The 22,950-nt window shown below is 40.1% G+C and overlaps 1 protein-coding gene across 8 annotated transcripts in view; it reads right to left on the bottom strand.

The window, feature by feature from the left end:
* NCOA2 (nuclear receptor coactivator 2) overlaps window positions 1-22,950 on the bottom strand; it is a 164,847-nt gene that overhangs the window by 53,128 nt on the left and 88,769 nt on the right. For all 8 annotated transcript variants that reach the window (XM_077352186.1, XM_077352181.1, XM_077352188.1 and 5 more), the window contains 2 exons: window positions 20,453-20,557; window positions 19,443-19,615 (listed from right to left, as the gene is read on the bottom strand). In XM_077352186.1, the coding sequence (XP_077208301.1) occupies window positions 19,443-19,615; window positions 20,453-20,538 (259 nt within the window). In that variant the 5' untranslated portion in view covers window positions 20,539-20,557. The remainder of the gene's footprint in view (window positions 1-19,442; window positions 19,616-20,452; window positions 20,558-22,950) is intronic.

The raw sequence follows: 22,950 nt of genomic DNA, 5'->3' as shown, positions 1-22,950 counted from the left end.
TTATAAAATTTTGTCACAGCCGGCGGTTGGTTGGCTGGAAGCGAAGGTTTTTGGTGGGTGCCAAGCTTGCGCGCTGGCGTCCCTAGTAGATGGGGGCCCCCTTAAGGGGCTGAGCGGATGCGGAGCCGGTTTGGTGAGCTCGCATTTCCGGGCGGCAGGCGAAACCCAGCAGAGGCAAAAACGCCTGGCGGGTTCGCGTATAGTTGCTACCTCCCACGTTGGTGCAGGTCATGGCCGGGAATATGCATGCGCATGTGCCAGCAATTCCCGTTGAGGAAGGCCTGCAGGAGAAAAAATTGGGGCTGCCTCGTAGGTCGGCTGACCACGAGAAGGCATGTTCGCTTCCAGGCCAGGGGGGCTACTCTCAATGAATAAAAACGGCTGTGGCCATTTTCATGCCAAAGAGCAGGTGTGTGGCGTCTTTACTGGGTGCGACGAATGGGACCCTGCAAAGCAAGTAGGGTGAATGGAAATCCATGCTCCAACCCTCCCCATCTTGGTGTAGTTGTTAGGAGCACAGACTTTTAATCTGGCGAGCCAAGTTTGATTCCCCGTTCCCCCTCCCCATGCAGTCAGCTGGGTGACCTTGGGCTTGTCTTGGCCCTGATAAAGCTGTTCTGACCGAGCACTAATATCAGGGCTCTCTCAGCTTCACCTACTTCACAGGGTGTCTGTGTGGGGAGAGGAAAGAGAAGGCAATTGTAAGCTGCTTTGAGACTCCTTTGGGTAGGGAAAAGCGACATAGAAGAACCAACTCTTCTTCTTCTTCTCCATTATTTTTTGAGCACAAATTCCTTCCAGAAGCTTAGGTTTGGTTTTCCCCAGAATTTGAAGCCAGGTTTTAAATCTGGTACAGATTTTTGACTCTTTCAAGGTTCAATTCTTAGATTTTTAAAGTTTTAGAAGACAGCATTAGTGGATATTCAACAAAATCAGAATAGTCATAAAGAAGTGGCTTACAAGAATGATTTTTTAAAGTATGTAAATTGTATAAACATTTGTAATTTTTTTCATGTATTAATGACTTCGCACGGATTCCTCATTCTTGGAAAATATTTCCTGAATCACTACAGTTTGAGTGGAAGACAATAACGAAAGGAAATAAGTTTGTTACAAACTTAGACATATATACACATCAAAAGAAACCATCATCAAAAGGAGAATAACATTCCTGATTCATAAATAAAGCATGTGTCTGTATTTATCTCAGAGGGATATGTATTAATAAATAATAAAACAATAATAAAAATAAATAATAAAATAATTATTAAAAACCCCAACAACATGAATTTAGAAGGAAATATTTTTAATGCAAAGAACTACAATGGGATTTTAGACCCCTGTGCTCTAATATTGTACTTTGGGTGGTACAGCCTGTTCTTATGTCTTCTAGTGTTTTCTTCTACCATGATGAGACAGGCAGAGGATTAACATGGGTTGAAGACAACAGGTTTGTGAACCACAGAATGAACACATTAAATCCTTGTAGAAAGCTCATACACAGTTGCACTTAAGAAGTCTTAGATTTGAAACTGTCAGAAGAGATATAGCTATACAGTGAGATTCTGAAATGCTTCTTTATTGCCATGTTGATAACAGCTAAATAAAGACATTTAAAAATAGGCTCTTTTCTATGAAAAGCAATCTACTGCTGTTTAAAATAAATGTGAGATCCCACATGCCATTTTAGGAATAACTGACAAATCAAAGCTTATTTAGGACTGTTACTTACATCAACAATTTACACTTCCTACATCTGTGGACAACCAGAAATCCCACACTGTTGATAATTATTGAAATCTAGCATACTCACACTTCTATAATATGCAGCTGCTTAGGAAATGTTAAGCATCAGTTACGAAATGAAAAGCGTATTGCATAAGGACCATGACCTTTAACAGTTTCCATCAACTGGGCCATGTTCACGATAATAAGAGACCTGAACGTGCAACTCAAAATCTCCCCACTTTACTACAAAACAAATTTAAAGTTAAGCTACTTTGTGTGGGGTATCCAACTTTAAATCTAAAACTGTGACTTTCTGAGCTCTCTAATGATCTGCAAAGGGAGGGAAGAATTGGTGGAAATCAGGGCAACCTTATTATATGAATACTGACACTTTTTAAAGAAATCCCGAAAACACTGGTTTTCAGAAGGAATCCGCATATTGCAAAAACAAATCACAAGCTTGATCTGTGTAGTGAGGAATTTTTGAAAAATACAGACTTAGTGGTCAAAGCATAAGAACAGATTTTAGTTTCATTAATCACAACATTAGAATCCTGGACTGTGATTCTGTGAAACTCTGGGGGCACTATGCGTTATTGCTTAAACCTGTCCTACTATTACACTCAACAGGAAGGTGTCTATCATAAGAATTTGTAAGCTTTTCAAAACGCATCAAATTATTAGCGCTAACCAAATTTAAGAATCTGCAGATGGGCTAGGCCAGGGGTAGTCAACCTGTGGTCCTCCAGATGTCCATGGACTACAATTCCCATGAGCCCCTGCCAGCATTTGCTGGGAATTGTAGTTCATGGACATCTTGAGGGCCACAGGTTCATTACCCCTGGGCTAGGCCATCCCCTAAGTATGCTTTTAAAGAAAAAAACAGTTATAAGGAGAGGTCCCAGCTACATTTTACATCATACATGAGAACTAAAAAGGACTACCATTAGACAACAGGCACATTCATTGCTAAAAATGAAGGTATTACAGGAAAAGATGTGTATCATCACGGAAAAGGTTTTAGGAGGTAAAACAAGGGGGAATTATGCATCTACACCAAACTAAAATTAGAAAAGCTGCCATATGGCTTTGTGAAGCCAGCAGCACATTCTTATTCATTAGGAAACATTCTGCCAACATAAAAACACAAGGCCCTTCCTGTACTCTCCAAATGTGTTTATCTTTTCAACATTAATGCACGATATATCATCAGCTTGCTGAAATCTCCTGCAGTGCATATTTAAAAAGCACAGCTGCACTATTTCCCAGCCTGTTTACTCACTGAGAGAGCCTTTAGAGTGAAGGTTTGCTTGACTCCCTTCCTGACACACAGCCTTCTTGTCAGCAAATGAGAGCTTCTCATAATCCATTGAGAGTGAAAGTCATATTAGCCAATCCTGAAGTACCAATGATATCACATTTCTACTCCTCCTCGCCTTCTCTTTCCCTATTTGACTGCAAAGAACAGAAAGTGGACTTCAGTTTCACTTTTACCCTTCTGGTGTTTGATTGCATCAATTTGTTATTATATAAACAGACTGAAGTAGCAGATTTCCAAGGGCTGACAAAGCCATGAACATTATCCTTGAAGCCAATGTTACTTCACTTGTTGAATGCTTTCAAAGCTGCTGTGATTGTAGATTGGCCTCTTTCTCCCTCCAGATCCCCAAAAAACTTTTAACTCAATAAGAGTCATATTACGCAAGGCAAATAGAGGAGTAATGTTGTAATCATCTTCTTATTCCTTTAGAAAAATCACTATAAACCCAGTATATGTTTTGAAATTGCAAAGAAAATTTCAAAAGTATGCAGAACATCTTGTTAGAGTATATACACCATGTCCTTTAGCTCAGTCACCATTCATATTAATTTTGAGGAACTATGGTTTGCACATCCATTTAAGACTATGGCATACATTTTTGTCAGTTTGTTTCTAAAGCAATTGCTTTTGTTTTCTGACTGTAATCTATATTTTCCATCACACTTGAAAACATTTTAGGGATTGAACCCCTCAATCAAAGAATGTCCCCTGACAAATGACTAGACCAGGGTTAGTCAAACTGTGGCCCTCCAGATGTCCATGGACTACAATTCCCATGAGCCCCTGCCCACATTTGCGGGCAGGGGCTCATGGGAATTGTAGTCCACGGACATCCAGAGGGCCGCAGTTTGACTACCCCTGGACTAGACCATGTGAGAATGAGTCTCAGACACAGTCAGAGGAAGGAATCAACAGGATCGCATCATCACTAGTTCTGGTAGTGAAAATGCTGCAGGAGACAAGAGTCCTCCTTTGGCAGTATTTTTTAAAAGCAAGTTCCCCTCTAGAATGTTAAAACATGAGCTGGGCCATGAACCTGTGCCAACCTGTGGATTTTGTATTGTGAATTTTGGCCCTTAGAGTCATATGCTTTCCTTAGCAGTGAGAAGCTATTAAACAATTAGATAATTACTTTTTAAAAGTCTGCACAGTTGAAATTAGCAACTGTAATATAATATGTACATTAGGGCCAACTGAAATACAGCAAGCAAGCTATCAAACAACATAAAAAGGAAGGTGGGCTATTGTAAGGCATACAAAAGAACACAGTCTGCAGTCTAATTGTTTTAACACAGAATAAAGGAGATGTTGCACAGGCTTGCAGAGCTGGCATATGCAGGCTTAGCCTGTGTGGTATAATGATTAACAGGATAAATGGAAATATAATAATCATAATAATAATGTTTAAGAGCGGTGGACTCTCATCTGGAGAACCAGGTTTGAGTCCCTCTTCTCCACATGAAGCCTGCTGGCTCAGTCACAGTTCTCTCAGAATTCTCTCAGTCCCAACTACCTCACAAGGGACCTGTTGTGGGCGAGAGGAAAGGAAGGCAGTGGTAGTCTCCTTTGAGACTCCTTAAGGTAGAAAAACGCTACTTTTATTCTTCTCGAGAAGTTATGCTGCATTCAGTGGCTCTTACACTCATGTAAGCCAGTGGTCCCCAACCTTTTTATTGCCGGGGACCGGTCAACGCTTGACAATTTTACTGAGGCCCAGGGGAGGTAGTCTTTTGCCGAGGAATGTCACCGCCGCCTGAGTCCCTGCTCCACTTGGTTTCCTGCTGGTGTCCCTGACTTCCCACCACCCACTGGGGGGTGCTGCCAGCAGCAGCTGCACAGTGCCACGCCAAGGGGGAGCCCCAGCCATGGCAGCCACTGGAGAGCACTAAAGGTGAGCCGGCAGCAGAGTGGCAGGGTAGCTCCCGAGGGGGCAGCCAGGGAGGAGTACGAGGGGGAGCCGCGGCCCGGTACCGACTGATCCACGGACCGGTAACGGTCCCCGGACCGGGGGTTGGGGACCACTGATGTAAGCTACACTGTAGCCTGAATTAGATTATACTTGCTACAAAAATCATTCAGTCGCCCTACAATATGCAGTAATTTAGATATGCCTCAAGTACTTAAATGGACTAAGGAAATATTTTATGAAACATAATAAAAGTAAAAAGAACTAAAACAGTGGTTCCCTCGGTTAACAAAAATGGATGTTAGATGATACACAACCATTTCCTGATAAGAAAGAATGCCTCAAGAAATAGTGTTCTCTTACAGCCTACTAGCAAGCTTTGCATAAAAACTCAGATTGCTAATGCTACAAAATCCAACATTTCTAACAATAACAGCCTAAAAATATGTCTCAAATATAACATTAAAATGAGCTTTAGCATAATGATAATTCTGTACTATGCCATATAGCCTGCTGATTGCTTTGATCTGCTGTGAAGGGTTAATCTGCAAGACTGTTGACTTGACCACTTATTTTAATAGGCCAAACTACATTACTGAAGTAGTTCTATCATTGACTCATATCACCTCTGGGCATAGCGGGAACTCAAGAGACTTTCAAAGGATTTATTGAAGTTTGGAAGCCATGGTGGAAGTTTCACAGAAGTACTTCACCTTGTACAAAGCAACCTAGGCCAAAAATGAACACCACGTGGACCTGTCAAACATTTAGAAAAGGAACACGACCCCCTTAACAATATGACACATGCACACAAAAAATTATTATTGGCCATATGTAATTTGCAAGCAAATGTAAGATGATCCCTTCTTTTTGGGAGAGGAGTGGTGGCATACCTTTTAAAAAACCTAGTCTAGCATTTTGAGTAAATGCTGAAGGAAGCTGAAGCATAGCAGAGATAGTAGTATCAAATTGCTAGACTCAGAATGGTTGCAGCTATGAAATACAATTGTGATTTGGAACTACTTAATAACCTGGTGGCAGCCCTCAAGTCTTCAGTGAAGGTTCCTTACTGCCACAACAAAATTATTAGTTTCTTGAGGAAAAGAGAACTGAAATTTGCGAGAAGACAAACCAAAACTGATTGAGTGTGCAGACATACCAATGAAGAGCAAGAAAACAGAAATATGTCCCAAAATCAATATGACAGTGGCAATAACAAAATCAAGAATTAAGAAACGTACACACCTAGATATAGCGAACATATGTACAATAGGAACCAAGTCTCCCTCCTCCTGAAAGTCTTCTAATGAGATCTGCATTGTGGAGGATTCTTTTTATTGTAACACGCTCCATCTTATTTCATTCACCTGACCCAAACACAGGTGAAGAGATGTTTAACTCTCTCTTACCCAAGGTGAGCAGAAACCTCTCCTTTTATGTGCCTCAGACACCCACTGGAAGACACAAAGAATGCTGTTTAAATTCTTCCTCCATCCTATTCGCTACAGAATCAGTGTTCTATGGTTAAGGAAATAAAAGGAGTCTTCCTTCCTTCCATGGGTTTGCTGTAACCACAGTACACCATTAGATCTACATTTTCAATGACTGTAATTAACAATAGCCAGATATTATAAGTTAGGTAGAGTTTGAAACCAGGATTTCAAGTGGGTTTGCAAACTTTGGTTACAAGGAGATCTGGAGAACGTCTCTGTAGACACAACAATGTTTTGCCTTTATAAAACTCTCATATACAAATATTGCCATAAGAGTTAGATGTAGCCCTCAATTATATCTTACAGATTTAATCAAGACAGGAAAGGGAGTTAAGCAGGGCTATATATTAGCCCCCCTCCTATTAGGTTCTTTATGAACAATATATAGGCAGCTATCTTAAAAATCCAAACTTCCATCCTTCAAAAATTGTTGGAAAGTATATCTCACTGCTACTTTATGCTGATGATGATCTAGTCTTACTCTCTAGGATCCCCACAAGAATGAGAAGAGCAGAGAGATGTAAACTTCTACTGCCATGCAAACTACCTTGAAATAAATCATAATATAACCAAGGTTATGGTATGTGCTAAGAGGTCAAAACCTCATGTATAAGAATGTAAATGAGACACTGATAGAACAGGTACAACACTTTAAATACCTGAGAGTTATATTTCAGGCCACATTTACTAGAATTGCACTTATAAATTACTTCTGAAATGTGCAAAAAAGTTCAAGCGCAATTTAGAATTTTTTTCTGGCAGAAAGGGGTAAGATGCATTCCAGCTGCTATAAACAGCTTTGACCTTAAAGAGAAGGTTCAATCTAAATTTTTGAGAATAATTTTCCAATTGCAAAACAACATTTCCAATATTTCAGTTAGGTTAGAGTCTGGAATGGTTAATATCCAGACCAGGCTTTCGGTGGCAAACTTGAGTTTGGCCTAGCCCATCTGCAGATTCTAACAAGCGTTCTACTGACAGATGCATTTGTTGTGCCCTGGTTAAATATATTGCTATAAACGCTAAGCTCCTATGGTCTGTTTTACCAACTTGTTCTGAGTCTGGGATATTTATTTTATTTTCTTATATTTCTTTACTGCCCTCCCATAAGGCTCAGCGCGGTTTACACAAAACATAGAGAATGTACATCTGTAAACTGCTCCTGTGGAGCGGTAAAAATAAAACAGTAAGGGGCGTAGAAAGGGGCGGGGAAAGTTCATGATAAAAACTCAGAGGGGCCAATCGGGAGCCGCGAAGCTCCCTCTGAGTGTCAGTCTGGGGCCAAGTGGCCAATTGGGAGCCACTTGGCCTGTCCTGGACTCAGAGGTGAGGGGGCCAGGGGAAGATGCTTCGCCGCTGGGAAGACATGGCGGCTCTGCTCCTTTCCCGCCGCTGAAGCCGGGACCTCGAGGGGTGGGGAAAAGGGGTGGTGAGGACGGCACAGAGGAGGGGCCCGCCAGGAGCCCTGCGAGCCCGCCGGGCCCACCAGTGCCCATGCTAGTATCCATTGTATTCCTAAATACAATGGGCTTTACATCTAGTCATAATCATAATAATGATAACAGCCATAGTAGGGAGTTCAAAGTTAACAACAGAATTATAACAGTTCACATTACAACAATAACTTCTATAACTTCTAACATGAACCTATGGGAAGGTCAGTTTGGGTTCAGATCATGAGGGGGGGTGTCTGGGGGCCTGTGGATGTTGTTGGGTCTGTCAGCCTCAACTGAATGCCTGGTGGAGGAGCTCCCTTTTACAGGCCTTGCAAAATTATGGAAGTTCAGGAAGGGCCCTGATCTCTTCAGGGAGCTTGTTTCACCAGGTGGGGGCAAAAGAATTAATAAAGACTAGGGTAATAGATGATCTTAACAAGATCTTGGACCCACCTTTTGGAAAAGATCTTCTTAATAAGACTGCCTGTCATATCTATCTAAAGTCACAAATTCTGAATATAGAATATTCACTCTTCTCCATTATAGTGCTCTGCCTTCTGTATTTTGGAAGGAAAATTTCAAGGGCTACTGGTAGAGGCATGTAAGTATATTTGTAAAGAAGGACAAATAGAGAAAACTGAACATGTCTTTTTGAGGAAATTGGTAACTCTTGAGGCAATTGAGTTGTATATTCAATTGAAATGGATACCTAAACCTAAAACTTTATGAGAATCCCCCTTTTAATATTTATCTCTCTACTCACTCAAATGAAGACACCATTTTGTATGTGTATGCACTAATTGCATTGCTTCTCAGAAATCTACATAATTCAAAACTAAAACAATAAACCTGTAAGATAAAAACAACAATACCCCTTCCCCATATTTTTCAACAGTGGCTTTGAAATATTTTCACTACTAAAAGAAATAAAAAAGAATGTATGCATATTAAGAATGTGTGAGTGTATAAAAATGCAACACTGGAATCCTGATATGGTTTCTTTAAAGCAATCATTATCTGTTAAACAATTTGCAAATATTTTTACATATGCACATTAATCATTCAAATCAACAGTACATAATTAAAATAGATTTAAGTCTTCCACACGGAAGGAAGATTGGTAGAATTAAGGACAGTCCTTACATTTTAAAGTTACACAAACGGTATTGGAAGTTCCAGTAAAGTCTTTAAATAGGAAAGGTTCATATGTCTAGTTCCAAGAAAGACGTACTGCTAAGTCATACTACTAGGGGTTTTCTACATGCCAACCCTTTTCTTTGAAAACAAACATGCCAATCTTGCTATATTATATTTTTAAATTAGACAGCACTCTAATAATTTTAAAAGTACCATAAATGTGGTCCCAAGCAAAGAGCTGAAATATTAATATAATAATTCAAAGTTATGGATGTGGAGCTCAGGGGTTGTTCAAAATAATTTGGTGTCCCATAAGAGGAAGAAGAAAAGCTTTTAAACTGATGTACAATTAGTATATTAGCAACTGTTACATGATTACCCATGATTTATGACTACTTTTTCTTTAAAGTTTAAAGCTGCTTATGTCAATATGTTGGTATCTTTTGCTGGTCCAAAGCTCAGACAGGATCACTGAAAAGGAATTACTCTACACAATTACAGATTATCCTTAGATGTCCTGTACCTTTAATGCATGGAAAAAAGCAGAATGTCCCAAAGACAGTGGTTGTTGAAGAGAAAAGTAAGTTGATTGAAAATGCACCGGTGTGCTGGGAAGTTACTACATTAGACAACAGTCACTTTTTCTCTAGTATCGTTACAGTTTCCCGCCATACAGGCAACATTCTGACAGCTAGTGTGTTGTAGTGGTTGCCTGCTAGACTAGAATGTGGAAAACCCAGGTTGGAATCCACACTCTTCCACAGAAGCTTATAAGGTGACCCTGTTACCAAAATGTATTTATTTTATTATTTATTTATTTATAATTTAATTTGTACCCTGCCGCTCCCAGAAAGCTTCTGGAAGCTAACAATAAAACAATAATCAATAAAATCCCCACACAGATAAAAATAAAAACAATATCAATGCGCCCAATCCTGCTCCCAGAAGACGCATAACACCTCATGGGGCTTATAGGGAGTGGCATAGATCTTGAATTAGATCTTGAATTTACCTAGCAAGAAGGAGAAGAACAGGATCTCCACCAGTGTATAGAAACTTAGAAACTCTCAAAATGAACCAGACTGGATTGAAAACAAAAGTTTTTTTAATTTAAGAAAACAAAGTAATTAATAAGCTTGCACATGAAATCAAAATCTCTCTCTCTCTCTCATTCACAAACACACACACACACAGAAAAGGGCTGAGAGGGTGCAACAGGAAATATAAGGTGCAAATATGCTATTGCCACAATACGGAGAAGTCTGGAAGAGAATACAAGCATGTGGGGATGTGCGTACTGTTATCAGGAAACGTGCACACACGTGGAAGATGAAGACTCACATGTCGTTGGGTTGTGCAGAGAGTTCCAGAAGACATGCACATAGAGGGGTTCTGGTGTGTGGATTAAGTAGCAAGAACTGTATTCTGAAGCTAAGGTTGGGTGCCCAAGACAATGCACTTAAAATGATTATGTGTGTATTAATAAAGGAATTAGAAGGCATGTGATAGTCTAGGCAGGGAACCCCCAGAGGTTTTCCAACATGGGAACAATACCTGTGATTGCCCTGCGTGGATCCTTAATGAATCTCCCAGGAATGGAGACAAGGTCATGACTGCATTGCCTAAGTGAGACTAAAACTGTAAATGGTTTCTGGACAACCCCTAGAAAGTGAGACAGGATGCTACCTAGGTGAGGCAGGGAGTTAGTGATTTCCCTAATTGAATGCCAGGTAAAGGAAGGGAAGAAATTTTTAGCAGTGATGACATTAGTAACGCCATTAGAAGCCTTTTTGTCCTGGAGACATGCATTGCTAAAGAGTCAGTGGTTAACAGCCCTTGCAGGCTCATACAAAAAGTCCAGGCAGCTCCTGGGAGCATGGCATCAGGCTCGCATGTACAATGTTATTTCTGCTTGAGAGCAGACAGTGCAATTTGGTTATTTCAGATGCAACTGGCATCCATCTTGTACACTTCAGCTAGGCAAAGTAATTGCAGAATCATGTGAAGGTGGTGTAGGTGATGTTTTGAGGATCACTTGTGGGCAAACTTCCCTCAAACTGAGGTGAGATCTAGCCACTAACAGCTCCAGGAAATCACACACACTCAACTTAGCTTACTTCACAGAGTTGTTGAGAGGATAAAATGGAGGAGACAGTACAATGTAAGCAGAGAAGAGAAAGATGGGGTATAAATTAACAAAATAATTTTAAAACCCTTTTCTCAGTAGGCTTTGCTTTAAAAAAAAACCTGTATTTAAAATGAATTCATGAGTGACACTCACTTATTAACTTCAGTAAAAGGAACAGTAGGTAATTAAGCAAAACATCAAGGATACAATGGTGAACGTGTGTTATCAGAGATGAAGACCTGTAACTGCTTTTCAAGTACTTATCAGGAGCCTGTGTCTGTCTCACTAGGTTTTTAAAACTGTGTAAACCATCCAACTTTTGCAATTACTTTTCATTTGCAACTTAATTTCATAAGAAATTAACACAGTGGTTAACATTCTGATGTATAAGACTATTTTGAAAATGAAAGCTGTAAGTTGTAATATGAGGATTAACAACTAGATTGTTTATCACCATCTTGATAACTAGGCAGGACACTGCTGCATATTTAACATGCTGATCATTGATCCTGTTCAGCAGACTTTGTACTGAAAGGAAAGCAATGGAGTATGTAACAGGAAGGCCAGAAAAGGACACAAAAATCAAGGACAGAGGGACAAGTAAAACTGAATTTATAGTATGTGTCTGAATCAAAACAGAGCAAAGAAACACCATGTTATAAACCATGGAAATATCAATTTCCCTTCCAGAACCAGAATACAGAAGCATCTAGCAATATCTACTAAGGCACATATCTAGACTTAACCTGAACAGAAAGGAATTTCAAAAAGGTTCTTTGCCAGTCCCTCATTCCTGATCCATTGTCCACTCCAACAAGCAGAAATAAATTGTTCCTCAAGTTTAGAGGGATTATGAAAAATGGCATAACTTGCAATACAAACAGCAGATGTGTGTGTGAATGTCTCGACCTTAGTTGTGATGCTTACTTCAAACTACAGCAAATCCACAATGAAAAATTATTAATACAGACCACTGTGAGAAGGGTTAGACAGCAAACAAGAGAATGCATCATCTCTGCTAGTTCGCTTATTTCCATTAGCAGCTATAGCTGTTGCCACTTCCATAGCTAAAGCAGTCATTATAGCAAGTACAACAATATCAGAACAAGCTCTAAGTCTACAATCTACAAACTATGTAGTGTGTGATGAATAGGTATCAAGGTTCTTTTCCAGCTGCATGCAAGTGCTGGAAAACAGTGGCCAGGTCCCTACTCTCCAAGATGAACTGTATCTTCCAGAAAACTAAACTATGGTATCTTTCTGTAGAAATACAAAGAGAGAAAAAAACTTCTAAAAGGGGGATAATATTTCCAACAGCTATTCCCATTACTGTGCTACAGAGCTTCATACAGCCACACCTGGCAATATTCCTTCTGTTCAGTTACATTTTCAGATGGGTTTCTTGCACCTTCGGAGTTACAGGAGGGGATAAATACTTAGAGGAGTTATAAGAGAGAATTTTTCATGAGCTGCCTGCTCCTTTTGCTGCTGTATTTCTGCAGTTCCTCCAGACTCTCAGATGAAATGCCTATCTCTTAAATATTATCTTATAGGTACAAAATAGGACAAAAATATTAGGCAAAAGCACCTTGATCCACAATATCCAGGAGATCCACACATTTTGAAAGTTGAGGAAATAGTCCCAATACCTGGAATTCAAGGAGTGGTTGCATTGTGAGCCTCTTGCAGTCTTGTTCCAAATTCTGTTTGGTTTTAAAATATTACATCTCCCAGACAACTAAGGTACAAGGAACGGTTGGTTATCTGGCCATAAAGCCAGCTGAAAAGGGAGGCTGTTGTTATTCAGATCTAGCATGAATGTATGAAAAGTGTCCTGCCTTACACAGTCTGGGCTAGCCCAATCTGGGTGTAGTCTCCACGGGGCTTTTTACCCAGTCCCAGTTCGAATGAATCCCTCCTGTCTACATTGAATTTGATTTACATTCTGATTTTGAGCGCAATAAATTTTCCCTCTGCAACAAGCATGATTCATTTGTGCTGATCTTACCTTTCCCCTGCGATATCCTGGAGTAAGCCTCAATATTTCAAAAACCAGCATAAGTAAATGTGCAGATCTCTGCTCTTTGCAAAATAACTCTGCCTCATGTCTCATGTCTCCAATGCTGCACCAAAGAAGTCTTCCCTGACTGGCCAGGGCATCAGTTCAAAGTCTTCCTGGTTCCTGGTTGCAAGGCTTCCCTTAAAGTGACTGTGCTCCGTAAGTCCTAACTTCTCTCAGCAGAGATTTGCCTTTTGGTCCCTATCCCCTCCTCTGCTGTCTCCAATCCTTCCCCACCGCTTCAAGAAAAGAAACAGACTCTGCTGCGCTTGTTCCCCTCCCCCCATCCTGAGCTTCCACAATCCAGTGCAGAACACTTTCTGTTTCAATGGTGGTGGGGATAGAGGGAGACCTGAGTTCAAATCGATCTGAATTCAGCAGGATCTACAACGGAATAAACAAAGTAAGTGCAGAATCAGCCCTGGTCAGATCTTGGAAGCTCTGATTAGTATTTGGATGGGAAGCCACCAAGCAATACAAGGATTGCTAAGTAGAGGCAAGCAAAGGCAAAAATGTCTCTTGCCTTGAAAACCCTATGGAGTTGCCATAAGTCAGCTGCAACCAGACATTTAAAAAAAATCAAGAGTTTTATTATGGTACTAGTTAGTTGGCAGGCAGGAGGCCAGAACTGGCGGAAAGAAGAGCCAACTCATTTTCAAATTTTGGCTTAAAATTTGGCCACAGCTTTTATTACACAAAAAACATACCTCCTTAAGGAGGGTTGGCACAGCACAGGAATGAGCCTAACTAGCAGCCCACTGGCTGCTCCCCATAATCCACACTATAAAGGAACCCATCAAGATCCCCGCTGGGAATATGAGTTTCCTTTATTTGGATTAACTAAGATGGGAGACAACCCAGATAGGACGCCAAAGGGCGTGAACCTTCTTGGCAACCCCCAGAGTTGTCTGGTCATTAACAAGCAGCACTGGCCTACTCTGCCAGGTAGTCTGACTACTCATAACCATCACCCCTTTAAGGGGGCCCCGACCCCTGTGGGGAATCTGATCGCACACTGGCTCCCCACAAAACCAGCTCATTACCATGCGCTGACCCCACTGTGACAGCAAGCAAACAACATAAAAGTGAATACACAATACAAAAGGGGAACGGGAGGGTGGGTAACTTGCCCGGCGGCCCGGCGAAGAGGTGGGGAGACACCAGACAGCGACCTAAGCAGAGGCTCCTGGCCCCGCCTCCTCCGCAATGCACCGCATGTGATCACCATGATGCTGGGCCAAACAGCCGTGTCTTTTTCCACCCACCCTCCACCCGCCAAATGGCAGCCAGGGTAAGTCCCTGCCGCGTTGTTATTCTCTTTATGGATACTATCCTGTTATAAAAACTGGCAAGGACTTCAAAATGATCCTAAAAGAGAACTGAATAGGGAATATATATTACAAATTAATGTTTTAGTCTGAATCCTATGTACCATTTTTTCTGTACATTACCCCAAATTCATATACATATTGCGGCTTCATTAAATCTGTTATGTCAGATTGCAATTAGACACTTGAATACTTGCTAAAATATGTGGATTTCTATTTGAAGCCATTTGTAAATATACTTCCGAATTTTAAGGGCTCTGACATTATTAACTGAGATAATATGGACATTTAGTCACATTCAATGGTATATCACTGTATAGAAATGTTCCATAACAAGGAATTCTTAGATGAGCTTGAATTGGAGAACTGATGTCTCAAAACCTACTACATCCTGTCATTGGCAGTGAGCATTTTATATAAAATTGCTTTTTATCAGTCCGAAATTTTGGCAGCAATTTAAGGGGATAGCTTTGTGTTCCCCCATAGCTTCAATCTATAGGATAATTTATCATCATCGTCATCATCATCATCATCATCATCATTAATATATAAAACCCCAGTCCTTGAGTAGATAACTGGGCTTTATGATTTCTTTCTTGTAGTTATTTGCTCCTCTATATATTCCCTTGCAGAAGCAAATGCAAAACAGGATGAGTTCCTGGGTCCTCTTGGGAGTTATATATATACTTTGTAATTGACTGTGTGGAGACTTTTTGTAAATTGTACTCTGGTGACTTTCATATGATCCTTTGATAAAATTATATGCATACTTTTTCAATTTGTATAGTTTTGTGTTTTTGAGGTTCTTTGTGGTTTACCCTTTATTCCTTCTGAATTTTGCCACAGGGTTCCCTGCTTTTTTTCTACTCTTGAGTAGATTCTAGCATAATTACATTAATCATATGCTTCAAAGTTGACGTGGTAGGCAGGAGGTACAAGGTAAGTTGTTTAGTTTTACTGGTAAAGGCAAGCATTTATATTTGGAGTAGATTATTGACGTAACTGTTCAAATAACCAGGAATTTTCTTCTAGAAAGTGTTCCAAAAAACAACCAAGTGTTGCTAGAACATAGCAACAACAACAACAACAACAACAAACAGGGAAGATATACTGAAAGTGAGAAATGAAACTGCAGAGTACCATGATGTCATAATAAACTAATCCTTACCATTAGTGGTTCTTATAATTGACAAAGAGCCATGTAGGCGGCCCTGTCTGGGTCCCAGAGAGCCACCCTGTCCAGGTGGTGTACGGGTGGTGTCCAGGTCAGCGGGCCAATCTGGATTCACCCAGCAAAGCTGGGCGCATCTGGATTGGGCCAGCCCCTGGAGCTCCCATCTCCAGGAGCCAACCGAGCGGGCCAATCTGGATGCGGCCAGCAAAGCTGGGCACATCCGGATTGTGACGGCCCCAGATTGGGATGGCCCCATTGCCTGCAAATGCCACTCCTGCTCACCCAGGCCCTTCCACAATGGCTGCCGCACCATCCAGACACTGTTGCCTGCGCCTCTGCCAAGTTGCCGCCGCAGCTGCCACCCCAGCATGGCCCCCGCCTGCGCACTCCGCACTCACCACTATCCACTCACACGGGTGTTGCCTGCGTGCCTCTCACCGTCTCTCTGGCCGTGGTCCCCCACCTGGCCCAGCGGCCGCCTCGCCCCATGCGGCGCTGGTGACTCTTGGCCACGCCCTCACTGCCTCTAGCCGCCCATCCCACTGCTCGAGCGCCGCACCCTCGCCACAACGATAACTTCCTCCCTTTGTCTTGCCACAGCCAGAGAGCCTCCTAACTGCTCCCTGCCCGCCTCACGACCCAGCCTGCCATCTCCAGGTACGCCATTAGAGCCCACTGCGTTCCTGGATGCAATGGGCCTTACAACTAGCTATGGTATAAAGATAGACCAAATATATTTCTGGTGCTATGCCAATAAAGAGTCAACAAGTTTTGCCTGGAACAAGTCTACCTCACAGACATTTTTCACGCAACAATTTTAAATATTGTTGCTACACAAGTAGAATGAACGATTGTATGCATCCAATTGTTGGAAGACTGTATGAGCTCAGAAATCTTATCAATATTCCATTGGCCATCTTTGTAATAAGTCCTATATAGGCAGGATTGCCAGAAATCTTAAAGTGATAAATTAGCAAACATGCTGTGAACATAGTCCCCAGCCAATTCTGGATTGGGAAATACCTGGAGCCAGGAATGGGCAGGATTAGGGGCAAGGAGGGACCTCAGGGAGTATAATGCTATGGAGTTTACTCTCCATTTTCTCCAGGAGTATTGATCTCTCTAGTCTGGAAATGACCTGTAATTCTGGGGGATCCCCAAGTCCTACTTTAGGATTATCCCTATGCACGGGGAATAGGAGCAGCTTCAGTAAAAAGGACTGCCTAGAATTTTCTCATGATGTTAGGAAACAGGAATATTGTTCTTTTTGGTAATTGTCAACAAGTCCTTTTTACTTGGAAAAATAGGTCAGGTAGATTTTAACTGTATTCAGTCAATATCTCTGGATTAAATAAAATATTGGATCTGTTCCCACTAATATAATTAACAGAGGTGTTTTCCCTATGTTACAGATGTATCCTTTTAAAAGGATAGCAAACACATAGATCAGTAAACACTGTAGAATAAATTACATTTAAAAAGGTATCAAATAAGGTTGATAACTTCTAGATAAGGTCTAGAGCTCTCACAGAATTACAACTGATTTCTAGATGACACTGATTTTCCTGGATTAAATGCCTGCTTTAGGATGGTGGACTCTATGGCATTATCCCCTGCTGCCTCCCCTAATTCTATCTGCCCCAGGGTTCATCTTCAAAATCTCCAGGTATTTCCTAACCCAGTGCTGTATACCCTAATGCCAAAGTTGCTCCACATGATTTTTGTTAGAGGGGACCTTAATTTAGAATTTCTTTATTTCTTTAGGTTTTACTTATTTTGCGTAAATAATTATTGTAGTTATAAGTGGCTTATAATTCAGGGGGATTTTTTTTGGGGGGGGGAGGTAAAGTGTTCACTTTTGGTTAAGTATTTTAGGAATCAAGTTAATTCAATTTGAGTTCCTTAGAGGACTAGTATTTATATTTCAAATACCCTTTTTGAATTATTTAAATACCTTCATAATAACTGTGATTTGTTGTTGTACATAATAATAATACATATTTTATTATTTACCAGTAGCACCATGTGTTACTGTGGTTAATCTTGGTAGTCTAACTATTATTTATGTATTCTTCCACAGTCCCCAGCTGAAGAGATAATTGCTTAACGCATGTTGGGATTTGTACTTCAGAAACAAATCTGTATCCTGCCTCTGTATTTTAAAATAAATCCATCTCTTGAATTTCATTTGCAGCAACATACACCAACCAATTCTTCCTCTCCCCCTTTCCGCAGATTAGTCGCACAATGCCGTCTCTTCTTGCCCTAGAAATTTTCAGGTGAAGTATGGATGCTCAGAAGACTAACCGACTATATAGAAAACTGTGTATCTTTTTTTCTAAAAAGCAGCTATGTCTCTTATGTTAATTAAGCATACTAATTTTCCTCCAGGAGGCACAGAATGCTGAAGGCAGTAAACAACAGCTTAAGAATAAATATATGACTAAAATGAAGACAGATGGAATGAAATATTGCCATGCTGGGGCTCCTACTAGCTTAAAGAATTCAGGCAGGCAATCAGGTTTGCATCCTTCAAGCCATTTTTTTAAAAAACCTTTCAACTTCATAAACCCCACAAATTTTATCTCATAGGGAGCTTCTACATGGAACTTTTTTTATACCTTCCTCCCAAACAGCAATACTTGGGGGGGGGGGGAGGCATGCCTATGATTTTGTGGCCTAATCATGCTGCAATCATCCTTTCAGCATCCTCAGTGTACTTTCCCAATGCCTCTTTTTTTCAGCTTTTTAAAATTAAAATACAGCCAAGCATGTTATCAGGAGCTATGGATAGGAAGTGACACACTATCAGCACATACAACAGTGCCCATTTTTCTTCTCTCAGTCCCACACAGATGCCATTTTCCCTGTTGTGCCACTGGTGGGCTTTTACAAACAATCTGTAACTTCCAATCCGCTATAGCATTATAACAAGCTACTGCTGCAATGTACTAGCTTTCCTGAATATCTTTTCATTTTAAAAAGTAAGTCTTCAGTTTTCTCATTGCTCTACAACAAAATGGGCCACAGCCTTTTAAAATAAAATTAATATTGGGAATTCAGAATAACTAGTACATTGTCAAATGCTAAGGTGATTTAGAAATTTCCACTTTTAAAAAATGCCAAAGAATGCCCTGCTTAGAGGGTGAGGTACTACAGAGGCTGAGGCTAGGAAAGTACCCAGAAAGTAAGATGTGAATGCTTCTGCATTTGCAGTACAACAAGAGCTACATGGAATTATTTTTTGTGAAAGCTGTCATAAAAGAATGGCAATTAGCAGCTACTGGGTCACAGCACTGTACAAGATTTTTAGTATGTTACAGCAGGTGCTTGTGACTCTGTAAAACATAACAGCGTTTTTATGGCACAAACTTTCACAGTTTAGTGTATCCAAGCATACCTACATACAGGTAGAGAGAGAAAAAATGAAACTGAGGAGCAAAAGACCATGATTTTTTTTAACACTTCTAAGCAGAATCATCCTTTCACAATAGATAAATTCCAGGTAGACAAGTGAGTCCACCAAATTCAAAAAGTAACAGCAGAATAAATCTATTGATTAGGATCAACTAAAATGTCAGAAAGCAAGGAGTGAGCTTTTGAGTTCCCCATAATTCTTTAGTAAAGAACAAGGAGAAAGAGAAAAAAGATAACTCATTAAGATGACTGAAGATTTGGGAGATAAAACAGCAACATACACAAATATTAATGCACTAGAAACATTCTTCTTACCTTGTTCTTTTATTTGACGAATCTGCTTCACAGTTTCTTTCAAGATTGCACATTTGTCAGGTTTGAAGTTGAAGTTGTCAATATCATTAAAATTAGCAAAAATCAGCTCTGCAAGTTCTTCTATGTATTTATTCTCCTGTTCACGATTACGTTTTTCAGTGCTTCTTTTAGGACTGGAAAACATTTAAAATTATGACAATCTAAGTAAAAATGGAACTTATTATTTTTAATAATTATTAATAAATTATTTTTAATATTAATATTTAAACCAAAGTAATGAAATACAGAATAACCTAATCAAGTAATCATTTATTTTTCCCAAATCTTAGCATGCTGAAAGAGAAAAAAATGACACATTTCTACTTTTCAATAGATACTTCTTGACATATCAACTAGATTTATAAATGCTGGTATTAATTGTTAATTCTATATTAAAAAGAAATGTGCACACGTGTCTGAAGAGCACACACAGAGTTACCTCATATAAGACACAAAACTAGTCTGAAAATTATTGTGTTCTTGGGTCTACTTCTATGAATTAGTTTTGCGCTGTGATATAAAATTTATCTGTATCCCGGGCATAATGTTGTAACTGGGGCTGGAGGGGTAATTAAACCACAATATTTTTCATATACGTTTTCTTGCAAATTGGAGACATTTCAAAGAATCAGTGTCATAAGAACACCATGTTATTTGGGAGAGGGTTCATTCACATTTTTTAAAAAGCTGCAACTGATACTTAATGTGTCACCATTCTTGTCCAAGTGTCTAATTTTCAGCACTTGCTGTTGATGGCTCTTGAAAGCTTCATTTTTCACTTAGCTGTGTTAGCCAAAGTTTTTTTGTGAATATTTGTAATTTAAAAAAAAATGTTGAGATTGCATTGAGGCATTTTAATGCTTAAAAATAACATGAAACTGCTTAAACAATTCCATTATTTATACACACTCTCAACAAATACCTATACAATGCTTTAGTTTATCAGATTCTAGCATAACATTTTAATGCACCTGGGTCCAAGTTGATCAGGACATTCCTTGCGTTTTCTTGACTCTGCCCTGGCTGGGTCAGAAGAGTTTTCGCCAATGCCACTCATCTTAAACACATATCAGCAACTGAAAAAAAGGAAAGCATAATATATAACTTCAGAATCAATGCTTCTTTTTTTGCTCCATGGGTGCTTCAACAATTTTCATTAGTCATTTTGTCTCATATTTTTGATTATCCCACCAACTTACAAGACTGGAGTGGGATTGGGGAAAGATGGCTGCCAGTAGTTCAAGACCTAGGCTTGGCTTTTGCTCCTCTCCTGTTCCAGGGACTGCAACCTGGCTATGAGCCTTTTGGCCATGAAGAATCATTCCAGTGGATCGCAATCCAGCCCACGATATCTAGTGTTCCTTTACCTCCTATGGTATCTGGTGACTTGAAATCGTATAGATGTTGTCTGTAACTCCCTTTGATCCTCACTAGGGAGGAAAGTGGAGTAAGATACCATAAATAAGACTCGGTTTGGATTTTCCTTCCAACACAATTGCATGTATTCATGTGTCCTACTAGAATAATTTCCATGCTTTTCTTTCTGTGTTGTGGTAAAATTAGAAAGTTATATAACCCATAAACTTGGTGTAGTGGTTAAGAGCAAAAGCTTCTAATCTGGTGAGTCAAGTTTGATTCCCCGTTTCTCCACATGCAGCCAGATGGGTGACCTTGGCCTCATCACAATCCTGTTAGTGTTATTCCGAGTGAACAGTCGTGTTAGAGCTCTCTCATCCCCACCTACCTTGCGGGGTGTCTACTGTGAGGAGAGGAAACGAAGGTTATTGTAAGCTGCTTTGAGGCTTCTTTGGGTAGTGAAAAGCGGGGTATAAAAACTAACTCTTCTTCAAAGTAGGTTACTCATCAGAATTTTTTTTAAAAAGTACATCATGACATTTTGGGCTGCCATTCTAGAACGTGACTACCTGAAGTAGAAGTGATGAAATGTTCAGTGCTGCCTTTTAATTTCTTATATATTTGTTTGGAAAAGCTGAAGTTGCCACTTTTCTAGCTTTCTTCAGGGAAGAGATTACATGAGTTTGTACTAAATTTAAATAATATATGTTTTCTTCATAGATCTACACATGCTCTAGTTTCTAAATGGCGGCGTCCCAAGACCACTACTTGAGTAGAGGGAGATCATACAATTATCCATATATTATCAAGTATGGTCCTATCACTTAAGCTGATATATGGAAACTAAAATGGGAAAAGAGAGGAAAACATACAGTTTATTTATCAAACCATTTGTATCCTTCCTTTCCTTGTGGTTTAAGGTGGCTTCCAATAATAAACACCCCCTCCCAACTAAAAACCAGAAATAAAATAACAACCTCCTATTCTCCCCTCTCCCATGCTCAAAAGATGCCTGCCATTTAGATCTCCTAAAAAATCCTGGCAAACAGACAAGACTTTAGCATCTCCTGAAGATCTACAAGTGTCCCTCTCACCTCTTCAGGCCACCCTTTCCACAAAGCTGAATCATAATGGAAAATGCCTGGCATCAGGGTCATACCAGTCAGTCCACCCTAACTGGTGGCAGGAATGGAAGCTGTGACTTAACTTCCAAGATTATTCATTATTAAAACCAGTCCTGCTTGAACAAGACTGTTTTATTTATTCTATTTAGAGCATTTGAACAAACTCTGGCCCAGTATGAAACCTCCATGCTACAGTAAATTTTATTTTATTTCAGACAGAACAAGAATTAATTTGTTTCAAAAATTTTAATCTTAAAATATTCCTGAATAGGCATACTGAGGCCTAAGAGGCAATATGGAACACACAAATAAATGTGCATGCATTTTGGAGAAAGAATCACATAATTCAAGATATAAAGAAAAACTGTAAATATTCATGAACAGAAGCTATAGATCCAACAACAATGGAGAATTCCCTTGATGAGAAGCTAGTACTTAAGAAGACAGAAATCTACAAGTCATGGAGAAGGTCAATTAAACACAGCAGCTGAGGGTGACGAATGAAGTGACATCGAAGATCTTTGAAGAAAGAAAACATGGGCTTTCTTCAGAAACTATATAACACTGCAGAGGTCTACAGCCTAAAACTATCTAAAAACATATGGAAGAGGAGCTTCATGCTGAGAAGGATAAGCTGATTCACAAAGAACTATATGCACCAAAATCCCCCACACCTGAGCATTTCCAGCAACAGGGCCCTTTGCCGTGGCCAGGGAAGACGCCGTTGATGGATACGTTGATGCTCGTGACTCCCGGTCCCAGCTGGTAGCTCGAGGCAGTTCAGGGACAGCAAGGGGACACGCTGCCGCTTCTGTTGCCGCGGTGCAAGGCACCATGTGCAGGTAAGGGCAGGGATAAGCCAGGAGCCTTATATGGGCTGCCTGAGCTCAAATGGCCTCTTTTCCCCCTTCGGCGGTTGAGGCAGCAAAACCCACCCACCCTCCCTAGGTTATATATGTGTTCATTGTAAGTTATATTTTTTGTTTGTT

Source organism: Paroedura picta, chromosome 9 (assembly GCF_049243985.1).
Source record: "Paroedura picta isolate Pp20150507F chromosome 9, Ppicta_v3.0, whole genome shotgun sequence".
NCBI lineage: Eukaryota > Metazoa > Chordata > Lepidosauria > Squamata > Gekkonidae > Paroedura > Paroedura picta.
Note: the sequence above shows the minus strand (reverse complement) of the source record. Positions and strands in the feature narration are given on the sequence as shown.